Source organism: Hypanus sabinus, chromosome 6, assembly GCF_030144855.1.
Source record: "Hypanus sabinus isolate sHypSab1 chromosome 6, sHypSab1.hap1, whole genome shotgun sequence".
NCBI lineage: Eukaryota > Metazoa > Chordata > Chondrichthyes > Myliobatiformes > Dasyatidae > Hypanus > Hypanus sabinus.
This window is the reverse complement of record NC_082711.1, coordinates 137,638,923-137,654,685: the sequence shown is the minus strand read 5'-3', so window position 1 is coordinate 137,654,685 and position 15,763 is coordinate 137,638,923. Positions and strand designations below refer to the sequence as shown.

General features: G+C 39.3%; 1 protein-coding gene and 1 long non-coding RNA gene across 5 annotated transcripts in view; one reads left to right on the top strand and one right to left on the bottom strand.

The window, feature by feature from the left end:
• The window catches only part of LOC132395881 (lysine-specific demethylase 2B-like), a 208,606-nt gene extending 194,691 nt beyond the window's left edge, over positions 1 to 13,915 (bottom strand). For all 4 annotated transcript variants that reach the window (XR_009512775.1, XM_059973001.1, XM_059973002.1 and 1 more), the window contains exon 1: positions 13,752 to 13,915. Coding sequence is in view for 3 of the 4 variants with exons in the window: in XM_059973001.1 (XP_059828984.1) it covers positions 13,752 to 13,793 (42 nt within the window). In the remaining variant the exon portion in view is untranslated. The remainder of the gene's footprint in view (positions 1 to 13,751) is intronic.
• A 420-nt stretch (positions 13,916 to 14,335) lies between these two features.
• Positions 14,336 to 15,763, top strand: part of LOC132395878 (uncharacterized) — a 36,513-nt gene continuing 35,085 nt past the window's right edge. Inside the window, exon 1 of the long non-coding RNA XR_009512774.1 lies at positions 14,336 to 14,395. This is a non-coding gene — a long non-coding RNA (uncharacterized LOC132395878). The remainder of the gene's footprint in view (positions 14,396 to 15,763) is intronic.

Genomic DNA, 15,763 nt, shown 5'->3' with positions numbered 1-15,763 from the left:
TGGCATTCTTCAGGTCTAACGGCATTCGGAGGAACTTGAACAGGCCGAACGGAATGATGAGTGCTGTTTTGGGGATGTCTTCAGGGTGCACCGGGATTTGATGGTACCCTGGACGAGGTCTACTTTGGAAAAGATTCTTGCCCCGTGCAGGTTTGCTGCAAAGTCCTGTATGTGCGGCACGGGGTAGCGGTCTGGAGTGGTAGCCTCGTTCAGTCTGCGGTAGTTGCCGCATGGACTCCAACCCCCGGCTGCTTTGGGCACCATGTGCAGGGGGGAGGCCCATGGGCTGTTGGACCTCCGTAAGATCCCCAATTCCTCCATCCTCTGGAACTCCTCCTTTGCCAGGTGGAGCTTTTCCGGGGGGAGCTTTCATGCGCGGGCGTGGAGGGGTGGTCCCTGGGTCAGAATGTGGTGCTGAACCCAGTGTCTGGGCATGGCTGCCGTGAACTGCGGTGCCAGAATCAATGGTAAGTCCGCCAGGATTCTGGTGAATTCATTGTCCAACAGCGTGATGGGAGTCCAGGTGTGGGGCTGGCAACTTGGCTTCACCCAGGGAGAACGTCTGGAAAGTCTCGGCATGTACCAGTCTTTTCCCTTGCAAGTTGACCAGCAGGCTGTGAGCTCGCAAGAAGTCCGCCCCCAGGAGTGGTTGGGCCACCGCAGCCAGTATGAAGTCTCATGTGAACCGGCAGGTGCTGAACTGCAGCTGCACTGTGCGGGTGCCGTAGGTCCGTATAGTACTGCCATTTGTGGCCCTCAGGGTGGGTCCTGGCTTCCTGTTGCGGGTGTCGCACTGCATCGGGGGCAAGACGCTGATCTCCGCTCTGGTGTCAACCAGAAGCGGCATCCCGACTGTTTGTCCCAGACGTACAAGAGGCTGTCCTGGTGGTCAGCTGGCGCTGGCCCTGGCCCTGCCCCTTGCAGGGCGGGTGACAACGGCGGGCTTTTGTGCCCCATCGCTGGTGGTAGAATCACCACTGTTCACTGGCCTCCTCACTCTTGCCTCTGTGTTGTCTGCACCCCCCTGCCGGGCCTGGTCTGGTCTGCTGTTGGGCGCGTGGCCTGGTAATCTGACCGACAGACACCACGCTCTTTCTCTTGGCTTTCCACAGCACGTCTGCCCGGGCTGCCACCTTCCAGGGGTCGCTGAAATCTGCATTGGCCAGCAGCAGATGTATGTCCTCGGGCAGTCGCTCTAGGAACACTTGCTCGAACATGAGGCAGGGCTTGTGTCTGTTAGCCAGGGACAGCATCTCGTTCATCAATGCTGACGGCAGTCTGTCTCCCAAACCGTCCAGGTGAAGCAGGCGGGCACCTCGCTCACGCCGCGAGAGGCCAAAGGTCCCAATGAGCAGCGCTTTGAATGCTTCATATTTGCCTTCTTCCGGGGGCGACTGTATGAAATCCGCAACCTGGGCGGCCATCTCCTGGTCAAGGGTGCTCACCACGTGGTAGTAACACGTGGAATCAGAGGATTATCTGCCAAATCTGGAACTGGGCTTCTGCTTGGCTAAACCACACGCGTGGTTGCAGCGTCCAGAAAGTCAGCAGTTTTAGCAAAACTGGGTGAACAGATGAAGAGTCGGTCATCTTTGGTCCAAATCCCGTTTGGACCGTCAGGGTCACCAATGTAGCGATGTGCTACACACAGCGCTGAAATAACGACATGCAGTTGGTCAGTTATTTCGATACTAGTTTATTCAAACTTTGCAGCGCTGGTATTTAAGTCCCTAGCGCCCGCCCTCTCTGGGCAGAAATGATGTCAGAGGTGCATTACCAAAGTCTCCCCCCACGCGCTGGCTATTTGTGAGCCGGTTCGCCTGCGCAGAAAGTGGGTCGCCACAGTATCTAATGCTATCTTTATTGTGCATATTGCTTTGAACCTACAGCAGCTGCAGAATTTCTAGGTTTTTTTTTAAAAAAGTAATAGACCACTTTCCAAACAAAAACTTGATTACTTTGTAGGTATATAGCTCAATACAAACAAAGATTAAACAAAGATAACAAACAAGTGCTAATGAACAATGACATAATGAGGTGAATGCACTAACTGAAACAGAAATGGGTATAGAAGGAATCAAACCAGGCAAAAGACAACCAGTCTAAAAGGTGAAGATGTTTCAGATATGACAGTTTAACCATCAATTCACCAATTCTTATACCATGGCAAGAGTGAGCACAGCAACAAGATACAAGGTGATCATCCTGCATCAGCAATGTTTTTCTCTAAATGGAAAATTTGCAGCAGACAGGAGTTAAGATCTGCTGTCCAAGCACTTCTGAAAAATCACAAAGAAATAGGCAAGGTTGAGGACCAGAAACACAGTGGTCAGCCATGGAAACAGTGCAACAGACAGGAGATACATCAAACTGATGTATCTTCAAAATCAAAAGTAGTCCAGCACTGTTATCAGTCCTGAACTCACAGAAACCATTGGAACCCAGTCCAGAGAAGTCTTGTCAGAAGTGGTCTTCATGGAAGAGGTGATGCAAAAAGCCATTCCTTTAAAGTAGAAACAAATCCAAGAGACTCGCCTACACACAAAAACACAAGCACTGGGGTACTGAACAATGGCAGAAAGTGGCCTGGGCTGATAAGTCAAAATTTGAAAATTTTGGCTCAAACAGGAGGCAGTTTGTCCATAGAAGAACTGGAGAGTACTACATGGATGAGTATCTACAGCCAATAGTGAAACATGTTGGAGGATCCCTGCATATTTTGAGCTGCATTTCTGCAAATGGAGTTGGTGATCTGGTCAGAATTGATTGAATCCTCAATGCTGACAAGTACAAACAGATTTTCATCCACCACCCAATACCATCAGGAAGGGGTCTGATCATTCCCAACTTCATTCAGCAGGACAATGACCCCAAACAAGGGCAAGTTCATGAAGAAATGCCTTCAGTGAAAAGAACAAGGATATCTGTAACAGATGGTATGGCCTCCACAGTGCCCTGATCTCAACATCATGGAGGCTGTCTGGGATTACCTGGAGAGACAGAAGAAAGTGAGACAGCCAAAGTCTGTGGCAAGTTCATCAAGATGCTTGGAACAACTACAAGCTATATTTTGAACAACTATAAAACTGCATGACAGTGTGCTTAAGAGAACTGATACAGTTATAAAGACGAAAGGTGGTCATACCAAATACTGATTTGATTTTTTTTTAAAAAAGCTTTACTGCTCTTTATAGTAATATTTTGATATATGAATACTTTTCATTACTTTTGAAAGCATTTCCACTTTACAGAGTTCTTTTTACATGTGTCTGAGATTTTTGCACAGTACTGTAATGAACATCTACAGCAGGCACCTCAGAACACTTGATAGGTACTACCAACATTGCTGCCACAAAATCTTCCAAATGCACTGGTAGAAGCAGCGAAAAGGCAAAAGATACCAGAAGGAAATATGCTTAAAGCATCTCTGAACTAAAAAAAAAATCCTCGGCCACTTTTAAGAATCCCTTACCTATAATTCATCAATATGGAGGAGTGACACCCAGAAAATCTGAGGAACCACAGGACTCTTAATTGGGCTCAGACAAAACACTATCAAAAATGGCATCGCCACCCAAACTACTGACCTACTTCCCTTATCAAGAATCTTCAGCCCCAACTGTGGATCCTATATTGGGGTTATCAGCTACAAAGAACTAAAAGTGGACACAAATTAGGTAATCCCTTAAAATCAAGGTCAATAAGAAACACAAATCTAGGTTCAGTTTGCATCAGTTCCAAAGAATCACTGCACTGCAGAGGAAATGTTAGGAAAGTCCTTCATTTCTCAGATGGATTAAAAAAAACCTTGGAGATTCTTCCTATCCAATTTTATCCCTTCATGAACACAAAGAAAATGCATTTCCTTGCTTTTGTCAACTTGACTATCCAAAAATAATCTGCTCAATTTTCAAAGCACCACAGAGACCAAATTGAATACAAAAAAAAAATTGTAAACACGTTTTTCTAGTTTTGGCACATAATCAAATTTCAATGATTTCAAAAGTATAATGTAATGACTTACAGAAAAAAGAAATTATGTTATTTTCTGCCAAAGCAGAAGTTTGAAATGCAGAAGATTCTTTTTTGTATAAAGCAGAAATAAGTGTGCAAAACTGGTGAGCTCCACCAGTTAGTCAATACTTGAATTACAATGCAAAACTTCTTTGGAAGAACTCACACATTGTAACTCATGTGGAGGAGCAAGTTGATCAGAATATCAAAAGATGGCAGTGCTGATCATTGAGTTCTGTATTAGGCATAGTGGGGGTAGTATAATTGCAATGTCCTGTTTCAAGGTGGCACAATACACTCTTCAAAAATTTGTCAACTGCGCAAATAAGCACCCATCTTTCTTCTTTAAACAGCATACTGAATCCCAACAATCAATCTCTTTCTCTTTTTATTTTCTCATGCACATTATTTCCCAGGTGATGCATGTACAGGTCATAGACAAAGCATTTGAAAGCCCAGTTAAAGACAAATGATAGCGTGAACAAGTTAAAGTAAAATCCAGAAGTGGTACCATATGTTACAAGTTAGAAGCATTTCAAAAATTCTTGCACATTGTGGATATGCAATTGGGTCAATTCGCAATTTGAAGTAATTCAGTTTAGTAATTTTTGCAAAATGACAGTTCTTGCATTCATTAAAATGGAACAACAGATGCAATTATTTCCAAACACAAAAAAAACCTGGATGGAAAATGCAGATGGATTCCAAAGCAATTTTCTTTCAGCATATTGCCTTAAATAGTAATTCAAGTTCCCTTTGGGGCACTAATTATTGCAATTTTATCACTCTGGTCTCCAGCTCAAAAGGACAGCACTGTTCACTCAGCTTTATGACATTTTGAAATAATTTAACCCTGCAGTAGGCATAAGGAAATCCAGTCCTTCAAACAGAAGATGAATTTAAATTAATTGAACTAAAATTTACTCTGCACAGTATATTCTTCCCTTTCCGTGTTAATTCCACCCCACACAACCTGCTTAGCAACCGAGCTAATAGTGAATCAGCTGTTTCTTCTCAATACATAGATATAACCTTTTCAGAGTCACTGTCTCTACCCATGATAAAGCAGCATGGTATATTATATCATATACAATATATTGTTTTAGACGAATAGTCCTTAACTGAATTCCACCTACCCAAATCAAAGAAAAATCTACAAAGTAATCCTTAATTATTTAGCCCAAGAAATTACTAAATACCACAACTGTAATTTACTTGTAATTATGACCTGCATTTTTGAGTTTGAAAATATTAATTTTAACGGAACTGGAGGAAAGGTCTTCAATTTATAATTACTTTGTTTTGGTGTGGCTCAGGATCGTTTAAATTTATTTTTCAGTTTTCAACTTCTAAAAACATTTTCCTTCTGGCTGTTTTTCAGCATGTTTTTATTGGTTTTAAATGCTAAAGAAAGAAAAAAAATAAACCATTTCAGAAGAATGGGAGCCCAAAGTGAGCTTAGATTCAGAGAACATTGGGTTTTATTTTGAACAACCCTAAAACTAAAGAAACTGGCAGGGCAAGATTAAGTTAAGCAATAACAAATAGTTTGCTCAGTTCACAGGTACCACATAATGAATATCAACACCGTTCCAATGGAAACAGTTTTGGCCCACAAACTATAATACATATTCATAGAAGGATTTATCAAGTCTGTCAGTGCTCCAAAATTAACTGGTAAAATGTCACTGTTGCCCATGCCTACTTGACCTTCAACAAATAACTTATTAGCTCATTTTCAGAGAGCACTGGTAGGTCTAGATTCACAAAGTTGACCGTTTTCGTAAACTAGTGAACATAAAGGGGAGAGTTCATAGAGGGGAACCTATAAATGTAGTGTAGTTTAGATTTCCAAGAAGCATTTGACAAGTTACGAAACAAGAAGCTGGTCTAAATTACATGTCTAAAGAATTGCAGTAAGTGCACTAGCACAGACTGAAGACTAATAGTCACATAGAAAAACAAAGAAGTGGAATAATTGAATCTTTATCAGACTGGAGGGAAGTAACTAGTTGAGTACTCAAGGAATTGACTGCTTCTTGGCCCTCAACTGTTTACTTACATCAAACGACCTGAATATAAGATTTCCAAGTTTACTGATGCTACAAAAAAAATAGGTGGAAGGGCATGACATAATAAGGACATTGTGAACCTGCAACAGAACATGGATTCATTAAGTGACTGGGCGAAAATTTAGTAAACAAAGTTTATGTGAAGTGCGAAGTCATGGACTTCGGAACAAAGAATCAAAATCCGTATTACCTATATGAAGACAGATCGCAAAAGGGACCGAGATACTCTTATTTATGAATTGTGCAACTTTAGCATGCAGGTCCAACAATCAGTTAAGGTGGTAAATGGCATTTTGGCCTTTACTGCAAGAGGAGTTGGAATTTAAGAACAGGGTTGTTGTTGGCACAGTTGTATGAGGAATTGATGAAACCACACCTGGAATTCCATGCACAGTTCTAGTCCCTTTAACCAAAAGGATATTGTAACATTGGACACAATCCGAACACATTCCTGAATTAGAGGGCCATCTTATCAAGAGAAGTCAAAGATTGAGTCTGTATTCAATAGTTTAGATGAATCAGAAATGACCTCAAACATACAAGATCCTAAGGGAGCTTGACAGGATAGATGTCGGGATGTTTTCACTAGTGGGAAGAGTCATAATGAAAGGGGCAGTTACAAGAACTGTGAGATTTTACAACAATATAGTTCATGGTAAATGTGATTTATTTTTTTTTAAATTCTGAATTTAAATTCCACAACTACTGCTATAGGATTTCAGGCTTCTGGATCACCAGTTTGGTAATTTCAATGCTGGAAAACAAAACACACTGAAACACAATTTCAGGGTATTTATTTAATTTATAAAGAGTTTAGAAAAATAAGGCTGTATCCCATGGAATATCAAACAATCTGCATGGATCAATGTCACTAAGACAAATGTAATGCAACCATTTTATTGAAAAGCAATAACTGTGCTGATGAAAGGTCGTCGACCTGAAATGTTAACTCTTTTCTCTCCACAAATGCTGCTTTTCTTGGTATTTGCAGAATTCTATTTATTGTTTCATTATTTCATACCAAGTTCAGAAACACTTGATTACCACAGGAAACATAATGACAGGTACTTAATATTCAAAATTACCTCGTATCCAGATTCCAGTAAAATTAAATTCCTATCAGCAAAATGCACAGTGTTATGGACAGTGCAATCAAATTGCACTTACTCTCCAAAGACTGCTCTCTAAAGCTCAGCTTGCATTAATCCAGGATTATTTGGCTCCAGATCTTATAGCCTTGATCCAAGTATTGAGAAAGATAGTTAAATTTCAAAAGATGAGGTGGAACTGACTGCACTCGATATTGGGTTGCAATTGGCCAATTGAGGCATTTAAGATTCTAGGTAAAATTAAAGTCAATGGGAATCTGGGGAGAACATTCTCAATTCACTGAATTTATACAAAAGCTGGTCATGATTGCTGTAGGTCACAAATCACAATCCCAGGAGTTCTGCCACTTTTCATGATGGCAAAGAAAGAATATTCAATGATGATTGGACATTGTTGAACTGCATTTGTTAGAAATGAAGCATGCCTGCATTCCTCGAGACATTAAAAATATTTAAGGCATTAGCAATACTTGAGCCACATAACAGGCAAACCATTAAACTATAATAGTCAGTGAGATTAACATCACTAGGAATACCAAGGCCAGAAATTTCCAGATAAGTCATAAATTCTGAGTCTAATAAGAAAAAGCCAGGTGTCATGTATTTCACATTGCTTTCCAAATCTCAATTATTTTCACCATGTGAAAGGCATAATTAGGAATAGGACTGAATAACTTCCATTTACTTGAATAAAAACTTAAGATTGGGGAAAAGTCTTCCCTACCACTGAGCTTATCTACACAAAACACTGTCGTGGGAAAGCAGTATCCATCACAAGGGACCCCATATCACCCAGGGTATGCTCTCTTCTCTCTGCTACCATCAGGAGCCTCACACCACAGGTGTCTCAGGACTCACACCACTAGGTTCAGAAACAGTTATTACCTCGCATTTATCAGTTTCTTGAACCAAAGGGGATAACTTCACTCACCCCTCATTGAAACGTTCCCACAACCTATGGGTTAATTTCATCTAATTTTCTCAAAAACTATTGCTCATTTATTATTATTAATACTTTCTTCTTGTGTTTGCACTGTTTGTTAACCTTTGCACAACTGGTTGAATGGCCAAGTTAGTGCAGTCTTTCATTGATTCTTCATGGATTTATTAAGTATGCCCACAAGAAAATTAGTCTCAGGGTTGTATATGGTGACGTACAAGTACTTTGATAATAAAGTTACTTTGAACAAAGAAGCCCACCAACCATCCTAAACATTCACTTTCCATCATCACTGTGACTGTAGTGCAATTATTTGTCAACATCTTCAACAGCACTATCCAAATCTGTAATTTCTACGTCTTAGAATGCCTAGTGCAGCAAGAAAATGAGAACACCATGAGAACACCATAAGTTCCCTCCTGGTCACATTATCCTGGTTAGGAAACATCCTTTCATTGTGCTAGAATCCAAATCAAGTAATTCCTTCTCAATAATATCACAGGGCTTCCAACATCTGAAGGGAAATGATGTTTCAAGATTTTGGGTCAGCACCATCTTTGCATCAAAGATATTGACATCTAAGAACTTAAAGCTATCATTCTCCATCAACATGAATATGTGTACTCAACCCCAGTTACTGATGTTAATGACTGCTTCTTTTTGGTTTGCTGGCATTGAAGGAAAGGTCACCATGCATCTAGGCTCTATCTCCTTCCCATTTCCCATCTATATGGAGCAAATTAAGGAGCTGATGCTGCAGCCTTGCAGACCACCAACACTGCAGATAAATGTGGCAGAAGTGTTGTCTGTCCTTGATAATTGTGGCTTGTTGGTCAGGAAGGATCCAGTTGCAGGAGGTGCTGAGTCTTAGATTTAAGAGTGAAGAGGTAAGTTTGGTTGGAATCATGGTGTTCAAATCACAGGAGAATATTAAGATAATTTGAAGCTTTTGAAAAGGTATTTATTCCTATTTCCTAAACATTATATTGGAAAAATTTCTCTTGGTTATCAAGTTACAAAAGAAAAACCAAGATAACAAAGGGCTCTGGACCCAGGAATACAAAGTGGCAATTTGATGTGCAATCCCCAAGTGCTGGATTTATTATTTCATTACATGAAATACAAGTAGTAGAGATGAACATTGACTTGGGAAGGATAAGCAAAATGTATTATCAAGGTAGTGCTGGAAGTATATCATGTGTTTCAAACACTGAACAAACATGACCTTGCATGATTAAAAAGGAACTTAAGGAGCCACAGAATATTAAACACAAGCATCTTAGCTTTTTCCAGAGACTTGGAAAAAAAATGTAAAACCTCAAACTGTGTCAAAATACACACAGATTTCCCAGCTAAACACAAATACAGTTTATGGAACAGTACAGAATTTATATTGGCAATTTGAGAGTTCCTCAACCTAGCGTTTAGTGAGAAAGTTGCAGGTTTTACAGGGTTAACACTACACATTTCATGGGATACAGAAATGAATTACATTATTCCCCTTAAATGACAGTTCATTGCAATCAAATTCTTCAGTCACAAATCACTAATCTTTCAGAATATTTAGGTTAAGTATCACTGAATAACAAATTATCCAAACAGTAACATTTACTCATAAAACAGATTAGCCCTTCTATATTACCATAAGATAATAGCACTAAAATGAAGTAAATCAACCGGGTTGATCAACACTGAATTAAATCCCAACTTATTGATCAGATCATTTGCAAGCCATGTACAGTAAAACTCCATTAATCCAGCACCTTTGTGACTTTAGTAGTCTTGGACTAAGATTTTTTTGATGAAAAAATATTGGATGAAACTCCTATTAATATCCAAATGTACCCATTTGTTTTCGAAAACATGTTACATGGCAGTATAATAAAGTTTCCATGAACTCAGCAAGTTTAAGGGAGCAGGAAATATACATGCAATTCTGCCACAAACCTACCCACATTTCTGACCTCTGGTGTTCTAGGCCCTAACTTCAGTGCTAGTTGAATTCTGGAACCCTGGCTATGCATTCTGCTTCTGCCCCATCATCTCACACTCTCAACTAATAACAAGTCTGATGCCAGATCAAGATTTCCAAACAATTGGAAATGAAATTATAGTTTCACTATAATTGATTGTACAGCTTAAATATCAAAACCCATAATAAACAGTTTCTGAATGTCATTATTTTCAATATTCTGCAAAATCTTAAATTTTTGGGACCCACAAATATGCAGCTGGAATGAAACCTACCTTTCAAAATATCATAACTACATTACAAATGCTAATGTAGAAGAAATAGCAATGAGGTGCATAGACTGTAATTTCAACTACAGCAACATTCTCACAAACAAAACTTTGTCACAAAGGCAAGGCTCAACATGTACTCAAAGAGGAAGCAACCAAAATTGATACAAAGTTCCACTGGAATGAAGAAACCATTTGCTTTAAAATTTTAAGTCCGCCAAAAGTAACTGAAATTGTTCAGAATTAGAGTTTGTCACTTAAATTTCAACTAAATAACAATCAGATTGTACTGAGCTTCCACGGAAATGCATCTCAAAAAGGCACAACCATTCAGCCATGCATACTGCAGTGGCTTCCCAAACAGCAGTTGATTTCAAAATTCTTTACTCAATACCAAACTCCTTAGCCTCACCCTAATTTAGTATTCTCCTTGCACTGCTGATGTACTCTTTTGTACTCTATCCACTTCCAGATTACTCCTCCTTCGATCGCTAAGGCTGTGTCCACCTTGTATTTTGCTGCCTTCCTCCCTGCTTCAACAAGATTTTTTAAAAAAAGCAGTAGGCCAGTGTGCCTGTTCTGCTATTTAGTAAGATCATGGCTGAGATTTTACCTTTACATCATTTTCCAGCAGTAACTCCATATTCTTTCATCTATTTCTTGTTTTGTCTATCACATATTAATTGTCTTGTAGCCCTGTGACCTTCAAGTAGCTGTACAATAAATCTATTTTCTGTAAACTACAAGTTACTAATCTTTGATAATTAGCAAGAATATTAATATTTCCTGCCAGTGCAACTCGAAAACACAGATGGAATAGCTCTACTGGCAAAGAAAATCCTAAAATAGCTCTGCCTCTATGGGTTAGAAAGCCAAGCTGCAAAGCAAAGAAAATCCTAAATCTGAATTTAAGTTTTCTGACTGGACTGAGATAGTGATCAGGATATAATACTGGAATCCCTACTAGAAATGCATGAATGCAGATATTTATTATCCAAACAAGCTGGTTTGTTACATCAAAAGCTAACAAATGACTTGTCATTTCAGTGAGGTAGTACAGTACAGTTCTTATCTGACACCTTGGAAGGGAAACCAGAGATGAACTGGTCGGTTCACATAGTCCCAGAACCTTGAAATTATCAAATATCATTTTTGAAAATTATCAAATTTGCTTCTATCTTTCTTTCAGGCAGTGATCCAAATTAAAACAACTTATTCTATAAAATCAAGTCTCAATGGTAAATTTTAAAACATTATAAAGCACTGAAACTTGAATAAGTGCACACAGAGACTTTATTGTTGAAACCCTATTACAAACTATTTCTGCAGTTACAGTACCAAACTGACTAGGAAAACAACCACAGACACCAAAAAGACAGCAGCTAAGGTTGAGTATTGCAGCCGGACAACATGATACAGTTGTTTAGCCAAATAAAAATGTACCTGAGCTAGTTCACAAAACTTAATGTGATAGACCAATCATACAAAAGCAATCAAAACAATTACTGTCCATAAACACTGTTAGCTAGTCACAAAGAAACTTACTGAGCCATCTACATTGGCAAAGAGATACCTCTTACTGGTGCTTTACCACACTAAAACTACAGTAAGCAAGCACCATATTTAAAGTAAATAAAATACAAAAAAGGCATAAGAATGAAAAAAGTACAGCTTGAAGTCTATACCGTTATCTGATGAAGATTCTTGTTTCACAAAATTTTATTCAGATTTATTGATAGGTGCCAATTCTAAACAAGATTGTATGAACTGTAAGTTTGGTAAGCGATGTTGTGTACATAATTGATACTCCAGGACAAAGAACAGGACATTTGAGGGTTCAATAACAATGGCTAAGAAAACTATATCTTAAAATTCAATTTAATTTTTTCTTTGTATAAAAGCTGCTCTTTATTTCTAGTTCAGTTAAATTGTTACCCATTTCTGTGCTGCCATTTCCATTTAACATTGACATGGGATAGCTTGGGTGTGTTATAGAAATTCACATTTCAACATTTGTACATTACACTAACAACCACTAAAGAACCAGGGATAGGTGACTAAATTACCTTGGGAGAGCTTAATGGTTGCCAGTTTGAGAGAGCAATTTGACCAGAGGTCAACAACAGGTAACAAATATAACTGATTTTCAACACAAGCTTTTGGCCAAGGACATGCATTCCAAAAGTCAGGCTTATACATCAAGTTTTGTTTTAAGATTTAACAGGAAGTGAGAATACTCAACAAAATTTGCAAGAAAATGAAACTGACCTTTTCTGCAAAAATACAAAGACTGCCCTTCACCATCCACACAGCATAGCAAACAAGTCAATACAACAAACTTCCACAAAAGCCATCTTAACACTTCAGAGTATCCATGCAAGATAATTATTAGCTTACAAAAATGCAGCTCGATGCCTATATATTGATCCTTCAATAAAGTCAGAAACATACAGGAACCCTGTAACCCTTAGTCCCTTAAGTTGTTGCATTGCAGAACAATGGACTTTTGGTAAAACATTAGCTCATTAAATCTAAAGGTTAATTTTGAAGGCTCAAAGATGATGTTGCGTCTTTTATGTTGTCATGATAATAATGAAATTCCCTTGCTAATGAAATTACTCCAAGCACCAATTCAGAAAAGATATTAAAAACCGTCGTTAAAAATTTGCAATGAAAATGGCATATTTAGACAGTAAGGTTTTAAGATTTAATTCTAATGCAGGAACACTGCTGATGTGGACATTTAATATTTTGATTACATAACAAACCATAAAAATAACTAAAATAATGACTGGTTAATTGGTAATGTGAAGGTGAGGTAAGCTCAAACATTGGCTTGGCTGGTAAATATTTATAGTTTTAAACACTAGATTTCATAACGTTTCAAAATACATTCAAAATGATACTGAAGCACATGGGAACGAACCCATCTAGAGTTGCAACTATTTTTAACAGCACCACAAAAGAAAGATCAGTTACACTCAATCCATGTGTACACCATCTTTATGCACAGATGATGCACAACAAGGCGATATCCTGCTATCTCATGTAATCTCTGTAAAGATTTATGACTCATTAAAGCAAATTCCTACACGGTTAGCTTGAATAATCAATTAGGTTACTTTTTTCTTCTAAACGGAGAGACTGACATCTTGAACTACAAACTATTCCACTTGCCTGAACCTTTCACATGTCTATGAAAAGGATATCATTATTTCCCAGTGCTGTGTGTTTTGTAAGAGTGGTATGAAAAGGCCTTGCCCAGTAGCAACAGCAGACACTACTAACTAAGACTTTCTCCTCATATTACCACACAACACACGCAGGCACATTAAGCCTTTAAGGAAAGTAGCAAAATGATTCTTAAAGGCTGACCTGAGAGGTGTCATAGTCTTCATCATCAGGACTCAGTGCCATGACCTTTCACAATTCATGCTGCCCAGCCAAAGAAATCCAGTCATGGCTCTATTAAAAGACTCTAACAAAATACACTCTACATTCAATAAGGATCTTCCTCCATCTACTGCCGCTCAACCTAACTTCACAATGAAAAAGCCTCCGGATCTGATTAATTGGCATGTGCACTGTCTAATCAGCACTCAGATCTCACAGGATTGCCAGCCCTCCACGGTCACGATCACCAATCACGATGAGCGGTGGGAGGAATCTGCGTTGCACCATTCGACGAGGAGGCGTTTTCGCGCTGTCAATCATTGCGCGTGGGCGGTGCGTTAATTATTCAAAAGTGAGCACGCGCGGAGAAGTGCACGCGGTGACGGGCAAACATTCCCTTTCCAGCAACCCCTCCCTCCCCAAAATCCAACTGTAACTGCGAAAGAAACTAAATCCCGCCTCTCCGGCTGTGCGCGTGACGTCTTCTCGAGGCGAATGTCGGAATCCGCAAGCACCAGTGGCTGCTCCAATTGTCTATCATTAACGTCTTTCGCCCAATGGAATGACGTGAGCAAGCTGGATGACGATTGTTGTGGAGATTTATCTAGGTCCAGGGTTGGAGGAAGGTAATGCCTGCAGTACGTGAGGTTTAGTTTTCCTTTTGTTTTACTGAGTATTGCGGATATTTTAAAGGTGCATCACACCTTGTAAACTTAAGAAGATTAGCAATGACATCATCTGCAGTCCCACGCCTACTGAATTGCCAACATTTCTACATTGAATGCACAGACATTTCAACGTTAGGCCAATTGTTTGACCATGCTAATATTAAATGCCCAAATATAGGGGTTACCCTGTGGGTTTTTTTATGCTGACTTCCCGAAGGTGCTGTTTGTTTCCCCTCTTGGCAATGTCTCCTGTTCATGAAATGCAACCTTAATGATTGAACGGGATATGAACGAGCTGCTGGTGTTATGACGGGTGCTATATTAAACAAGGCCCTTATTACATGCAAACTTGCCTGCAACATAACCTTTCTTCCCCACCAAAATCCTAGATTTTATGTCTATCCATGGGCTTGATTGGGGTATTTACCCTGATATATTCCCTCTCTTTCAAGCAATAAGTTTTTCGGATTGAAGTGGGAAAAGAACAGGACGTGATATAGGGATTTTCAGGCACCATTCCATTATAGTCAGATCAAATAATGATGCTTTCCTCCCTTACTTCTTTCCTTCCACCTCATTTTAACATGAAATACTAGGAACAGGCAATCAATTTACACAGGGAGGTGAGTTTCACATTCAACTAAGTTGAGGAGGTGATATGGTTCACAATGTTTCAAATGTTAACGGCTGCTCACATTTTCCAAACTCAAGAAACCCAGCAATTAAAATAAGGTTCAAGAGGTGGCAGATAAGTACTTCTTCAACTCTGTTCTGGGCTTGGAGGAACAAGAATTCACTGCTAATCTGTCCAGTCTTTCTGTCTGATGTCTTCAATCTTCCTTTGATGCCTCAACACTCTCCCCACCTCAGTTTTTTTTGTTCTCCATTTCACCAGAGGTTGTTTTTATTTGTTCATTACTGAGATGTTAATGTCACTGACAAAGCCAACACCAATTTCTCATCCTAATTGCTCGTAAACTGAAAGGTTTGCTTTATTGTTCTAGAGAGCCATTAAAAGTCTACTCCTTGCATGTGGGAGTGCAATCAAACAAAGGCCAGACCAGGTTTACAAAAAGTATGTACTAGATTTTTTTAAACAGTGAGTATTTTATCAATACTCAATTTTCATTAATGATTTATTTAATTAATTGAATTCTTTTAGTTGGCATAGTGGGAATTTGAACTTTTATCTCCAGATCATTAGTCCATGCTCTGGACTAAGTGCAAATCAAAGCTATACTGCCTGTTGCCACCTTATCATTTTGTCTCCATCTATTACAAGCATCCCTTTTGTTCCCGAGCAGCCGTGCTCTTTCTCTGCAATTT